This window comes from Ischnura elegans, chromosome 1, assembly GCF_921293095.1.
Source record: "Ischnura elegans chromosome 1, ioIscEleg1.1, whole genome shotgun sequence".
Lineage (NCBI taxonomy): Eukaryota > Metazoa > Arthropoda > Insecta > Odonata > Coenagrionidae > Ischnura > Ischnura elegans.
In genome coordinates this window covers 130,746,363-130,762,862 of record NC_060246.1, presented here as the reverse complement: position 1 = coordinate 130,762,862, position 16,500 = coordinate 130,746,363, and the positions used below count along the sequence as shown (strand labels likewise).

General features: G+C 35.8%; 1 protein-coding gene across 3 annotated transcripts in view; it reads right to left on the bottom strand.

Annotated features, from left to right (window-relative positions):
- Window positions 1-7,181: 7,181 nt before the first annotated feature.
- The window catches only part of LOC124169797 (tyrosine--tRNA ligase, mitochondrial), a 31,568-nt gene continuing 22,249 nt past the window's right edge, over window positions 7,182-16,500 (bottom strand). For 2 of the 3 annotated variants that reach the window (XM_046548561.1, XM_046548552.1), the window contains exons 9-10: window positions 10,712-10,837; window positions 10,517-10,611 (exon numbers count right to left, since the gene is read on the bottom strand). In XM_046548561.1, the coding sequence (XP_046404517.1) occupies window positions 10,574-10,611; window positions 10,712-10,837 (164 nt within the window). In that variant the 3' untranslated portion in view covers window positions 10,517-10,573. Of the gene's footprint in view, window positions 8,077-10,516; window positions 10,612-10,711; window positions 10,838-16,500 lie in introns of those variants that run through there. The other variant, XM_046548569.1, reaches the window with a different exon arrangement.

Genomic DNA, 16,500 nt, shown 5'->3' with positions numbered 1-16,500 from the left:
TTGAAATCTATTTTATTCAATCCCTAAATGTCATTCTAACTCATCATATGATACTGTACCTAGTAAATATGAATACGCTCTATGCTCATGACCTCAAAATTAACATTCAAGCCATATGTAAAGACAAGTGATAATCAGCCGTACACATTACGGGGGTGAACATTAAAAAGGACCTTGTTCACTTATTTTGGGAGGGTAATTAAAAAAATAACACAATGCATTTCATATAAGTGCAGAACTCTTTAAAATACGAGAATTTTGAAAATCATGAATGAACTCACAAGCAGGTAATTGCCACTTTTTCTCCATTGTGTTCAGTTCCTACGCAATTGCCGTTATTATGGTAATCATCAACAGAGTAATACATATTTTTCAGTAATAGCCTCTTTAATTTACACTTAAACAAATTGATGTTGTTCACATTTTTTATACATGTAGGTAGTTTGTTAAACAGTTTGATGCCCATTTCCTTTGGGCCCATTTTAGCTACCTTAGTGCGTACAAAATTGTAATGCAAGTCACTTTGTGACTCGTGGGGTAATTATGAAAAACACTATTCATGACGAAATTATTAAAGTTATTTTTTACATACATAATAGTAAATAAAATATACACACAAGGAATCGGTAGAATTTGCAATTCCTTGAAGATTGGTCTGCTGGGAGACCTATAACCTTTGTTAGCAATTATTCTCATTGCACGTTTCTGGAGACGAAAAATTCTTAAAGCGTGATGGCTAGAGCCCCAGAAGATTATGCTGTAAGTAACATGAGGGTAAAAGCCCCCATAATATAAACTTAGCAATGTAGTCTTTCCCACTGTGGGACTAAGCTGTCTCAGCAAGTAGCAGGTAGAATTTAATTTACTGCTGATGTAATTGATATGGTCGTCCCAAGTCATTTTATAATTCAGAGTTATACCTAGAAATTTACATGTATTAACTAGCTCAATTGATTTACCTTCCAGTCTTACTAGCATGCTTTCCATTGGTTGGCCACTAGACTTAAAATGAATTAGTTTGCTTTTATTTGGGTTTACAATCAAGTAGTTGTCATGGGCCCAATTGCTAATCAAATTACAAACTAACTGAGCATCACGGTTCAAAGATTGTTCAGAGTTAGTTGAAACGATAACAGTGGTATCTTCCGCATACAGTACTGGTGAGATATTGTCCTTAACAGATATAGAAAGAGGTAAGTCGTTAACATATAATAGAAACAAAAGTGGCTCCAAGGTTGAACCTTGTGGAACACCCACTCGTGAATTACATGCAGTAGATGTATACTTGACTCCATCAATTGTAATAGTTACCACCTGGGATCTATTGTGTAAATATGATTTTATCCATTGAAGTGAGATGCCCCTAATGCCCAATCTATGAAGTTTAAGCAAAAAATGGTCATGATTGACAAGGTCAAATGCCTTAGAAAAATCATAAAATAGAGCCATTGTTTTATTTTTCTTGTCAATTGAATGATGTATTTTGTCAATAGCTTGTGTGATAGCAGTAACTGTAGACTTTCCTTTTGTGAACCCATGCTGATTGCAAGAGAGAGGACGGTGTTTTTCCAGAAATGACACAATTCGTGTGTATACTATTTTTTCAAATATTTTAGCAAAGGAGTTTTGCAAGGCAATAGGCCTATAGCTATCAAAGTCCTCAGAACTACCTTTGTTTTTATACAAGGGTACAATCTTAAATAGTTTAAGGGAAGCTGGGAAAATCCCAAGTCTAAGGGATTCATTAATTAGATATAGAAGTGGAGACTTAATCATATCATAGCTGAGGAACATAATTTTGCCAGGGATCTCATCTACATCTGAGCTTAAACTGCATTGACAAGAACTTGCTACAACTGATTTTAATTCTAATTCATTAGAGGGCAACATAAACATGGAAGATGGATTGAAATCTGCAGAGGTAGAGCAAGAACTTTTAATTGAGGTGTCAGGGCACAAATTAAAATGCTTATTAAAAACATCAGCCAGATCAGAATAACAGTTACGCTTGTCATTGGAAGTAGCTAGGATGCTAGGTAAAACGGAGGTTTTATCCTTTTTTCTGGCACTAATAATAATTCTCCAGGCAGCCTTGGTTTTGTTCGTAGCTTTAGATAAATTTTCATCATTATAGGTTCTTTTGGTAATAGAGAAAAGATGTCTGTACTGCTTTTTCAAAAGTTTGTAACGTTCCTTGCTTTTAATGCCGCCAGATACTTTAGTTTCACATGCTAAGTTTTTTAAATATGCTGAATAGAATTTAATATTGTCAGTGATCCAGGACTTTTTCTTTCTGAATGAATGGATTTTTCTTGTTTCATTGGGAAATGAAATATTAAATTGCTATGACCAGTTCTAAGTTGAATACAATAACAAGAGGTTAGTGTTGCAATATGTAGTATAGTTTTTATTCAATCTCAATTCAACAATTGACTGCATACGACCCTAACAGAGTCAGAGATTTAGCTTAACTTTGTATGAGGACAAAAATCACCACACAAATCCTGGAGATAGTTTTAAGGAGTAAAGAGGTTTCACTAGATATAACAATTTTAATTTTTTTTCTTCACATTTTTGCCAAATATCTGTATCTCCACTAGTTTTCATACCTATCAATTGTACCTCTACTAATTAAAATACGGTGAAAGGGCTTACAACATTTTTTTCAGCTAACTCTTACATTAAGATAAGTACTTGAAATTAAATTCATTTTATAACTATAAGTCATGTTTTTGCCACATTTTTCCATTTAAAATACTTTCTTCAAACATGACCACCTAAAAATTGGCTAAACAATTTCAAGCAATACATTTTTACAAATGTAGGTACTCAAATAACTATTTCAGCCAAAAGTCCAAGGACATTCATTAAGACTTTTTAATGCCATATTGATACACCTTTTTAATGGCAAGAACTTTTTTTAAATTAGTACAAAAATTATGCCTGCAAAATTAAAGCAAGAGCTCATCTGGATATATATACTGATGAAAATACCTTATAAGAGTCAGTTCAAGTATAGTAAAAACCCGATAAAAGATTTATCAAAGGGACAAAATTTTAAACACTAAATGAGAACCTGCTTGAGGTTTTTCAGTCTGCAGTGATTGCAACAGCTTTCTATAAATAAAAAATAAAATTTGAAGTCACTAAAAGCTGTCACATGCAGAAGAGTCATTCATTAAATATGCTCAACCCAGAAGTCAGAAAACACTTTCCAAAAAACAGCTAAAAATTGATAAATTAAATTAAATATGCTAAATAATTTGACGATATATTTTAAAGAGTTTTATCATTGCAACTAACTTAAAAACATTCCCACTGGGAAAGTTGATGTAGATGGTTATAAATATTAATAATTACATTTTTCGAAATGTTCCTCGGCGAGGTAAATATCATAAAAAACCCTAGGGTGGGCAGTATCAGAACACACAATAAAGAATAGAAACTAACACTCACTAAATAACTAAATTTTCGGTGGCATTACCACCTTCCTCGGAGTTAGGTTTTAACCTAACTCCGAGGAGTTAACAGGAGTTAAACAAGGTTTTAACCTAACTCCGAGGAAGGTGGTAATGCCACCGAAAATTTAGTTATTTAGTGAGTGTTAGTTTCTATTCTTTATTGTGTGTTCTGATACTGCCCACCCTAGGGTTTTTTATAATAATTACATTTTTATGTATTTCTCAGTGGTCTTCATGGGGTTTTATGGTTATATTCTGTAAAGTGAGATGTAGATAACTATGCTAGGGGCTTTTACCTACTGCTATCCATGAAAATATGGTTACATAATTATGTGTTATCAAGAGCATGCAATATCTTTTATGTTCAACTACTAAATTTATCAGCATCTTCAAGCTAAACCTTGTGCCCCGTCTATGTACTGAAAACTAACAATAGTGTTTATCAAAACTGATGTTTCCATAATGATCTGAATGAAGCAACATGAAAAAATGTTGTATCTGGTAAAAATCTTGAGGGAAAAAGTTTTTCAATGGAGAATGAGGAAAAATAGAGAATGCATAAATGCTACCTAATTACAAATAAAATTTACTTTGTTCTGTTTGCACTAACTCATGTGATAGCGGCAAAATCTATCTATTTATATAAAAGAAAGTCGAAAATCATGTTAGTTAGAACACTTATAACTCGAGAACGGCTGCACAGATTTTAGTGACATTAGGCTCTTTGGATTCGTCTCAGCCCCGGATAACATATAGGACATTTAAAAAATAGGAAAAGTTCACAAAAAAAATTAAACTTTATCTTAGAGATATGTTTTTAGGAGTTGATTGTTAAGACGGTCAAAAAAATGAGATTTTTTTTGTTTTTACTAATGTATTGACTGATCTTTTTAACAATATTAAAAAAATTTAAATGTTCAAACACGTTAAAAATATTAAAGTAATATTAAAATAGTATTAAAATAATTGAATTAGAGGTAAGCTCAGCTCGAATTGAGTTGTCCACAAACACATAACTACCGTGTGTGTAAACAAATCTCCGAGCAATTGTTGATTATCAGTAATGTCCGTGTACTCTGCATGAATTCAAATCTTTCAACTCTGTAATAAACAAAGACGAAGTCACCAACTAATCTATCTGAATATTTAAAGTCTTGGACGCACCTGGCTTACCACGGCATGATTTACAGCTAAAGGTAGGCTCTGTGTTCATGATGTTTCGAAACCTAAACCAACCAAAACTATCCAACGGAACGTGTTTGGTTATTAAAAAAACTGATAATGAAAGTGATTCACGCCACTATACTCAAAGGAAAATTCAAAGATGAGGAAGTTCTCAATCCGAAGATTCCATGATCCCAACTTTTATGCCCTTTTGAGCTTAAACGTTTTCAATTTCCAATTCGTGTTGCATTCGTGATAACGATTAACAAATCGCATGGTCAGTCTTTCAGTTTTTGTGATGTTTGTTCTCATATGTCAGTGAAAACCTATGATTTTCTCATGGTAAATAATATGCGGTATGTTTACGAGTCGGTAAACCATCCGCTGTATTTCTTCCTTCGCTTCAAGGGCGCAGCTAGGAATTAAGGATAGGCGCAGCTAATACTGGTGGGTCTGTAGGGTATAGAAAACTCGCCAAGGTAAGCGAGAGGTGTGGGGGCCCTCCCCAGACATTTTTTAGGATAAAAGGTTCAAAATGGTAGGTTTTGCGGCTGTGTGAACAGTTAAATATGTTGTGACTCATCCGTCCCCCTAATATTAATAACCAAATGTTTTATAAAAAGATTCTCTGAGAATTTGGGGGGTCTTTAACCCCCAAAAACCCCCCTCACTGCGTCCCTGCTTCGCTTCGCTATTTTTATTTAGCTTCATTCGCTTTATCTTGTGCCTGATAACAAAACAAAAACTGCTGTTTATCAGAAGGCCCTAGACGCAAGACATTAAACCCGAATGTGTAGGGCACACCGTGGTGCGTTTATGCATGCAGCACGTTTACGCAGTGCATTTTTTCCAAACAGAGCTACAATAACTGGCGCGCCTAAAGTCATTTGATACGAATGCTGCTTCATAGGGGCTTTTCATACACTATTTTGAGCATCAGTCAAGCGTCGGTCTAGCGTTGCGTTAACCTGCCCCGTGAACGAGCCAAGTTTACGCTACGGACTTAGACCTAAAAACATTTTTTTACGGTTAATAACACAAATAGCCAACAACTGAATGCGTATAATTTTTATTTCATCAATATTTTCTCATTTCATTCATAATAAATCAAATATGATTAAAACGATACAGCCTCTCTTTATTTATAAATGGTGCGACTAAACTATTAGTCCATTGAATATTAGGAGGTACGAAGTTCGCCGGGTCAGCTAGTAAGGTATAAATTACAGCCACATTTGGGTAATTCCAAAACAATTCAATAGTATACAAGAATTGCCATGAGAAAAATTCCCCTAGTCCAGGAATCGAACCACGGACCTTTGGCTTTCCGGGCCAATGCGCAGACCACCATGCTATCCAGGTTCTTTAATTCACATGGCAATTATACCGAGGCTCATGGTACTAGGTGTTAGGCCCTCGGGGTCCATCAAGGATGGCAACGCGAGGAAGAAAGGACTTCCAAGAAACCACAACCGGTTGAGAGCCTGAGACCTGCACTAAAGCCACGCAAAACGATATGTGTAGTATTTCTAACCCTACCGCATGAACAGCGGTGAAATATACAAGAATTGCCATGAGAAAACACCTAGTGCCATGAGCCTCGGTATAATTGCCATGGGAATTAAAGAACCTGGATAGCATAGATCTGTGCATTGGCCCAGATAGCCGAAGGTCCGTGGTTCGATTCCCAGTCCACGGGAATTTTTTCTCATAGCAATTCTTATATATTTCACCGCCGTTCACGCGGTAGGGTTAGAAATACTACACATACTCACAATTCAATAGTAATATTTTCAACCCAGCAGATGACAATTTCATCTGAAATTAGTACATGAGATGATCCTTTTAAGTAATCTGGGAAATTAAATTCAGGGTTCCCACTCTAACTTTTCCAGGTTTTCACGGTCTAAATGTCTTCAAATTCACGGTCTGTTGATGAGCCATTTTTGTCAGAAATATTGATCACATAACAATCACCAGCCGCACGTCAACTAAAAATTTAACAATCGCGACAGACACCATGAATGCAAATGCAGCAATGAAAGTGGACTGGACTGCAATATTATGACGTCACCTATCGTTAGCAAAATTCAGGGCCAGTTTAAGGTTGTGCATGGGAAAATGGAGTGAATAGGGTGGCAGGGAAGTGAAGAAGTGTCTGATTTTTTACCATGGTTAATAGACACTTTGGTCTTCCAATCACAGGTTTAAGATCGATGTGTCGTCATGGCACACGGACCAGTAATTGCACTTTGGATATACGTGTATAGATACATGCATGGACAGTGGCTGCATGAGAATGACCTTGAAACATGATCGAAATATCAATTTTTCTTTTGATATGTCAATCGTAGTTTTACAATCAAGTTTGAGAAATTTTAAAGGTTTTATGAAAAAATTCATGGCTTTTTCCAGGTTTTTTCAGGGTAGACAAAATTCACAGTTTATTTGCGGTTTTAGGGTTTTCAGGGTTGAGTGGTTGCCCCGAAACTGTGGTTGGACACACAAATTTATCATATGGCATGCAGTTTGCAATGATAAAAAAACTTGCAGAGGTTTAATATTAATAATACAATTTATTTTTCACAGATTGTTACATCTGATTTGAAGATTTTGTATAAATAGTTTACAATAATTTATGTAATAAGTTTTACAACAATTAATGAGAGTACTTAATAATAATTCATTTATCCCAAAACCAATTTCTTCATAATTAATATGAGGAAGAACACAAACAAGCATACCCACTATGGTGTAAATTACGACTATCATGAATTATTATCTCTCATTATAACAAGATATATTGGCTCAAAATTGAAGGAATCTTCGTCTAAAAGCCTCAAAAGGTACTCCATATGTTAAACACAAATGGCATTAAATTTGCTCTGATTTCACCACAAAAAAAAATATTCTATTTAATGGTAAAAAAAAGGATTTAAAAAATACATATATCCTTCTGATCTAAAGAAATAATCTGATAATCTAATCAACCACATCATCTTCTCATCATTCAAAATTTTAATTGAATACTCAATAACTGTTAGTTGCTCCAATCATTATTTTTTTTGCTAATTTTCACTCAACTGACCATCAGAAACTTTCACCTTCAATGGCTTGTTATATATTAGCCATACCTCATTCTTGAAGATACAAGAATATGCAAACAGAAATAATATTATTGATTGTGGTCACATTTCAAGATATGCAAAAAATATGAGGACAGTTGGTGTGGAATGCATAAAGTGAGCAGGCAGGGTATTTATAGAATTCAGTGTATTTACAGACTCTGGAAAATCAAGGAAAAGGGTCCCACATGGAGGCTTTCTAGCAGAGTACCACACTAAGGAGAGCCACACAAAACAAGTTCAGGAAGAAGAGCACGTTAAGCTCAAGTAGTCTGAGGTTAGCTTGAAAGTCGGCTTGGATAGGGGACGGTACACCTCACTCCTATCTATATATATAAAAGAAAGTCGAAAATCGTGTTAGTTAGAACACTTATAACTCGAGAACGGCTGCACCGATTTCAATGAGATTTGGTTCTTTGGATTCGTCTCAGGCGGGGTTAACATATAGGCCATTAAAAAAAGGATAATTTCACAAAAAAAATTCATCTCTTTCCTATGGGCATGCTTTTAGGAGTTATCGTAACACAACAATTGATAAGTCGGTCAAAACTACAAATTAAATAATTTGTTTTGTTTTTACCACTTTAATAACTGAATTTAGTAACAATATAACATTTTAATTACTAAATATATTCAAAATATTAATTAAATTGAAATTACATTTTTTAAATTTAATTCGAGCTGATTGTAAGCCCAGCCGTGGCCCAGCTCGAGTTGACACTTCACTACCGTGTTTGTAAACAAATCTCCAAGCAATTGTTGACAAACGGTAATGTCCGTGTTCCGAATCAAAGATGGTTGATTTAGCGAGCAAGAACGAAGATGTGGATGACTAAAACGAGGTAAATTCAAATAGTTCGTACTCTGCATGGATTCGAATCTTTTAAATGTGTAACAAACGAAGACGAAATCACCAACTATCTATCTGAATATTTTAAGTCCTTGGACATACCTGGCTTACCAAGGCACGATTTACAGAAAAATGTAGTTTCTGTGCTCATGATCTTTCGAAGCCTAAACCAACCATAACTATCCAACGGAACGTGTGTGATCATTAAAAAATTGGTGATGAATGTGATTCACGCAACTTAACTCAAAGGAAAATTCAAAGGTTAGGAAGTCCTCATTCCGTAGATTCCATGATCTCAACTCATATGCCCTTTTGAGCTTAAACGTATCCAATTTCAAATTCGTTATGCATTCGTGATAACGATTAAAAAATCGCATGGTCATGCTTTCAGTTTTTGTGTTGTTTGTGATCATGTGCTAAGGTAAGCGGGGAGTGTGGGGGCACTTCCCCCAGACATTTTTTAAGATAAATGGTTCAAAATAGTGGGTTTTGTGGCTGTGTGAATGGTTAAATATGTTTTGTTTGTTAGTCATCCGTCCCCCTAATATTAATAACAAAATCTTACATAAAAAAATTCTCTAAGCTCTTCGGGGGGGGGGGGGGGGGGGGGGGGTTATCCCCCAAAGCCTCCCCTCGCTGCGTCACTGCTTTGCTTCGCTATATTTATTTAGCTTCATCCGCTTCATCTTGCGCCTGGTACAAAACAAAAACTGTTGTTTATCAGAAGGTGCTTGACGCAAGACATTAAACCCGAATGTGTAGGGCTCACCGTGGTGCGTTTACGCATGCAGTACGTTTACGCAGTGCATTTTTTCCAAATAGAGATACTAAAACTGGCGCGTCTTAAGTCATTTAATGCGAATGCTGCTTCATAGGGGCTTTTCTTGCACGATTTTGAGCATCAGTCAAGCGTCGGTCTGGGGTTGTGTCAACCTGCCCTCTGAAAGGGCCAAGTGTATGCAACAGACTTGGACCTAAAAACATTTTTTTACAGCTAATAACGCAAATAGCACAACTGAATGCGTATAATTTTTATTTCATAAACTGCTTTATTAAACCACAATGCCCAAAATTTCTTAAGCCAAAACGTAAGAAAATTTGTTGAAAAAAATCCGCGTAAACGTGCTCCGATCCACCCCATGTAGATTCAATAAAGAAAATGTCTTTCTGACAAGCAATTTTGGTACTCATTTACGTAGTTTTATTGAATTTGTATCCTTATTTTACTATAATAAATTAAACATGATTAAAAACGATACAGCCGCTCTTGATTTATAAATGGTGTAAGTAAACTGTAAGTTCATTTATTGTTAGGCGGTACGAAGTTCGCCGGGTCAGCTAGTTTGAGCATATATGCTTTTTTATTCATTATGCAATTTTTGCATTCAGAGTTGCTATTTGTATTCAGTTAGTTTTCATCAATGGATATGGTGTATATGCATTGGTATTGTGCAAATCTGAATGCAATTATTATTACAATTATATATTAATGTTATAGTTCTGTAACAGAATATCCTATGATCATCCCATTCGGACATTTATTGGATCATCCGCCTTCGGATATCCGTGGGAGATACGACGGATATCCTGATTGCCCGCGGACCTAGATAGGACATAGCGGACCTGAAATGGATATCTGTAGGATATCCGGTGTTGCTAGGGTAGCTCACCACATTCTGGGTGAGTGAGTCAAGGAAAGGAATTAGAGTACAAGAACGATAAGGGAAAATTCTGTACACTGGTAAAACGAATCAAGTGAAAACGTAAACTGTGGATGAAAAACGCTGGATTTTACTGCATGGAGGGTGTTCTCTCTTACACTCCCACTTACTTAGCAAGTGATGAAAATAAATGCAGTATTTTAAAGATAACAAATATTTGTCAACAAAATTTTCTTAAATTACAATAAAATGCAATTTTGTGAATTAAATATAAACTTTATTACAAATACAACATATGCATTACTGGATGACTCAAGTTAGCCACTGAACTATGTAGTAGTTTCTTTTACCTAAGAAAAAATACCAACAATTAATCACTTATACAAGCATCTATTATACAAATAACAGAAAATTTTATAAAATCAACAACTAAAAAACATTTTTACTCACCAACTCTGACTAACGATATATTGTTTGGAAGTATATGAACTGCTTTTGTGAGAATTTCATTGTAATTTGTAACTCGCTTATGATTAATGTAAAATCCTCCAGCTGAAATGATTCGTTTTGCATCACCTAAAATTAAATTTCCATATTAAATGTCATTGAAAACCCCAAAATAGAGAAATGAAAATTATAAGAAACAACTGAAGGCAGGCAGACAGTAAGGCTAAAGGTTTTTGAAGAAGTGTATATGAGGAAGTGATTACGAGAAAAATCCTTACATCATATTAAGCATCACTTTGAAATAAAGTAAAAATAAAATAACAAGTTGAAGGAGACATTTCAGAAGGAGACAGGAGATAGGAGAGAGAAGGAGACATATCAGAAGGTTGAATATGAAATTAATAGTATGAACTATGGATGGACGGATCCAGGATTTTTTTGGACCTGGATCCTTGCTTTTCGGAGTCAGATCTTTGGATATTTTTGGATCCAAATGCATTTTCAAATTCCTGCTAAGAAACGAAGTTATTATTCAAATTTCTTCTGGGTAAACACAATCAAATGAATGCTTTTTAGATTAACAAACACATTTTAATATATTTACTAATTAAAAATAATTTTTATAAGCTTTCAAATTATTTTTTTTAAAACGATAAAATTTTACATGATCAGGATCTAAACTGCTACACTTGCATTTGGAAATGAAAATAGGTTTCAATCTTTGAATAAACCATTGAATGAATTTTAGTATTCCTCACATAAGTTTCCCCCGAATTTCACTTTCTCATCCCATACTGACTTGTGTTTCACCTGCAAATGCTTCAGTTGTGGTGAGGTGGATTTTGCACTTCCTCGCAATAGTTTCATGTCACAGTGCATGCACATGGTTCTCTTTATGTCAATAAAAATGTTTCTACACAATGAAAGACATTTTTATCGGTATGTTTTTAAATTAAATTGCAACTGTGCAATCTGAAACACAATTAACAATGTTTAGAACAACATTAGTGTCACTTGCAACGAGTTGTGGGAATAGAATGAGACGGCCACTCATTGAGAGGAAGAGGTGGGCAGCATAAGCACGTTCCATTTGTTTTGTATTTAAAAAATGAAGAAGATAAAGTTTGTAGTCGATCAATTTGCGTGATAAGTGACTACTTGGAGCACAACACTTAGGTCGTCCATGCTTTCCACAAGCATGTAACACAATATATATTGGAAACACTTCCTAACATTGAGAAGTTGATATATTTCTCAGATGGAAGTGGGAGTCTGTATGAAAACAGATTTTTTTTTCCAACATTTGTAACCACAAAGCAGACTTAAAACTAGAAGCAGGGTGGCATTTTTTTGCCTCTTGTCTTGGTAAAAATTCGTGTGACGGAGTTGGTGGTACTACGAAGCGAGAAGTTAGTAAGGCTAGCCTGCAAAGAACCATTTCAGATCAAATTCTCACAGTAGAGGATATGTATACCTTTTGCAAAGACAATATAAAAGGCATTACTTTCTTTTTCATCAAGAAAGAAGAAATAGCATCTCACATTGAAACACTTCAAACCAGATTTGAAAACTCTTTACCAATAAAAGGGACACGACAATTTCATCGATTTCATGGTGTTACAGAAAATGTAATCAGGTGCTATGTTACATCAGAAAGCAAAATTTATGAAGATCATTGTGTAAGTAAAATCTCAACATTGACATTAAAAGTAAGTGACTTAGTGGCGTGTGTACGATACTCAATGGTGGCTCGCTCAAGTTGAAGAAATAAGTCTAGAAAACAAAGATGTACTTGTACACTTCTATCATCCTGCCAGGCCAAGGTCATCATTTAAAAAGTCTAATAATGATCATGTTTGGATTAAAATGGAAAACATCTTAAGAAAATTATCAGTTCTTGAACTTACAACAGTAACAGGAAGATCCTACTCAATCTTACCTAAACTCTGTGAAGATATAAGTGCAATGCTTAACAATCACTGGGGTTAAGCAGTAAATAAAATGTAAGTTCGGTACTAATAATTGTAGTTACAGTGAATTTCTAAAATAATACATGGTAATTTTGCTCATTTTGTGTGCACAAAGGTTAACAAGAAGGCACTCATTTTGTGTGTTTTTCAACTCAATAAGTAACCTATTTCAACACTTCATATGGAAACTTTTCAAATTAAGACAGTTAAACATATAGTTGATACTATAATAGCTGATATGCATGATTTGCAAAAACGGTGATTTCCCGAATTTTCAAAAATTCATAACTTGGTTCAGAGTCAAATATCAACGTTGAAATTTTTACTCCAATTTGCTATCATAAAGGACTACATAATGTGTAAAAATCGTGGATTTTTATCCAGTCCCATCTGAGATATGCAGCCTCAAACTTTACAAAAATTTAAAAAATCCAAATTTTAAAAATTCATAAACAATTAACGAGTGAGTTGTCAATGCTGATACTCTATAAAATGTGTGTACTCAATGATATCTTACTATGAAAAAAATATGTACTCTGATAAATTTCTCCTTCATGGTTTTTTTAATTTCTAAAAAGTGGAATTCTTCAATTTTCGACCCCCTACTTTGGAGACCATTTAGACAGGTAAGATTTGCATGGGGAATTATGGCTATGAAACACTATTGTATGGAAGAAAGTGGTGAAAAAACGATGCCAGTTTCAATGGCACATACCTTGACAGAAACTTCAGTGTATCTTCGTGCGCGAAAATATGGTCATTACCGGCGGCGATGGCATAAAAGAGCATAATCTCATCCTAGTGACTACCCTTGACCACTTCAGACATGATTTCCACGTTTTTGACTGAAAAACATATCTATTTCGCGTCATTTATCGCATGCATAGCGTAAAATGAGGCGGCGTGTTGCGGGTTGCCTACCCCACAAAACTGCTTATGGGGATACTAAAAAAGGTCATTATCTCGATAATCAAAAGCAATAGAGCTGACGCTTTTGGTCTAAAGTATCAATAAAAGACCAATGCTGTACCCCATTGGAAAAAATGAGTGCTTGCTAAAACTAAATTTAAATTATTTACACATTTTACGTTTTTCATTAAAAATTTTGAAATTTCAAGGCAAAATGGCGAACAGAATATATTCACCGATTTTGAAAAAAAATCATATCTGTAATACCCACCCGGGTACGCAACTTTTGCCGGGTATTACGATTCGATCCTAAAAAAAGTGGCAAAACGAGGCATCCTATTAAACACGCTTACATTGTTCTCGTGTACCTTGATATTTTCCTTTGAAGATAATGATTTATGGACTGTGTGGTCTCAGGAAGGAAAATAAAATATCAGAGGCATGGGGTGATGGAGGGCCGATGGTGTTTTTTTTAAATCTGCGACGTAGTCACTTTCGATATTGCTGTGATCCTTTACCATTGAGATTCTCCCAATGGTTGTTCAATCTCTTTGTAAGAGTAACACTATGTGCCTATTATATTTTCCGTAAAAATTTCTGCGGCTGAAATTCTGCTGCATAACCATGACGAGAGCTTTTAACACTAGAACCGCGGAGGGGGTCAAATTGACCCCTTATGATTTTCAACATGTATATTTCACACTTAATTTATTTTTCAAAAACCTGATATTTTCTGACTTTTAATTAATTGTAAAAAGGCGTATTCGTGCGAAATGCCGACGCTATAGGACTATTTTTGTGAACACTAGACAACAATATACCTAGAACCGCGGTAGGGGTCATTTTGACCCCTGCTCTGTGATCGATCCCGAACTTCATATTTTCGCAGAAGAAATTCACCGCAAGCGTAATTTTCGAAGGTCGAATGTGTGTGAATGGCATGGATCACCTCTGTCGTTTCTTATTAGGCCGCAGATAAAGGCATCCCGCCCAGCGGACGCCTGAAAGAATGTGAGAGTCGAGCCGCGTAGAAATGGACCTACGCGAAAATTTCCGGGGACACCCCTTTCCTCGGCTACCCCCACTCCAGGCTCCTTCCTTCCTCTACTGTGTCTCCCCTACCAGTGTGGCGTCATTGTAGTTGCCATCTCTATTACATGAATAACAATGTATTACTTCGCAATTCACCCGAATTCATCAGTTTGCGCGGCAGTGCTATATTGCGTGAAGCGAGAAGTCGGATGAGTCGAGGGGGTGAGGGGGAGTGCGCCTCGTATTGGTTTTCACAGAACGAGCACTTCGTGAAGAAAGTGGGGACAAGGACTGGCCGGTATCTATGGATGAACTGGAAGCTTTCATTGCAGTATTGTATGCACGTGGTTGGTACGGAGCAAGGAACTTGGAGCTTGACTTTTTGTGGTCCAAAGAATGGGACCCACCCTTCTTCTCACAAACAATGAGTCGCGATCGTTTCCGCGAAATATTGCGGTACTTGAGGTTTGACTTGAGAACGGAGAGAAGTCAACGGCTGCATACTGACAAATTTGCACTTTGCTCTCACCTTTGGGACTCTTTTATCATGAATTGCAACTCTTTGTAAAAACCAGGGCCTGAACTCACGGTTGACGAGCAGCTTTTTCCGTCAAAGAAAAGATGCCCTTTTACACAATATATGCCCAACAAGCCTGACTAATTCGGCATAAAATTCTGGATGCTCTGCGATGCTAAAACTAAATTTATGTGTAATGCCATGCCTTACCTAGATAAATCAGACGAGCGGGCACCAGATGTAAACATAGGTGAGCATGTCGTTCTGAAGTTGTCTGAATCATGCATGAAAAAAGGAAGAAATATCACTACTGATAATTATTTTACTACTGTGAAATTTGCAAGGGCTCTAAAAGCCCAACAAACAAGCTTAGTGGGTACTGTAAATAGGAAGAGAAGGGAAATACCTCATGAGGTAAAAGCAGCCAAAGGACATCGGTAGTCCACAGTATTTTTGAAATACAATGGCGCCTCTCACAGTTTATCAGGGTAAAAGGGAGAAAAATGTGATTGTACTAAGCACTATGTATCCCAATATCACAGTGAGGGAAACTGAGAAAAGACTTCCTGAAACTATTGAGGTTTATAATAAAAATAAATCTGGTGTTGACTCTGTTGATAAAATGGCTAGGCTTTACTCTGTTCGTGCTGCCACGCGACGCTGGCCAGTACATGTTTTTACAACGTATTGGATATTGCTGCTATCAATGCTTACATTCTCTTCTCAGAATGCACGGGGGAAAAGATTTCACGTCACGAGTTTCTCAGAAAGCTGTCAGAGGAGCTTTCGGTGACAAATAAAATTGTAAGGGCTAGACCCAATTTACAAGCAAATTTGGATTTGGACCTGAAACTTCGAAGCTGGAAAATCGACTCAAATGTCAGTTACTTGAGGTATGCTCTGCGAAAAGCAAGAACAAGTCATCCTATCTCTGTATGGAATGTAAGAAAGTTGTCTGCGGTCCATGTACTTCGACAATGCAAGCAATATGTCTATCCTCTAAGCCAAAAGATAGAAATTAGTTTCGCAATGTGAAAATTGTACAAAAAAACCAAAGTAATCAATGTGGTTTACTTACCTTTTCTACACTAACCTTGTTCAGTTTTTCTCTTTTTACCCAACGAAACGAATTTATTCTACATTCTTCATTACTTTATGCTTCTCTGCACCAATAAAAGGGTTTCTTTTTCTTAAAAAAGTTTACATTTTTCCCCCATCCTCAGCCGAACATACAGTAAAAATGTGAAAAACGCATTATTTGTGCAAGGCGTGTAGCCTATCTAGCGCTTATACCGCCCATATATCATTCAAATTTCATTGTAAATCTCAGATAATTCATTTCACATAGTGCAGTGTCCAAAAGA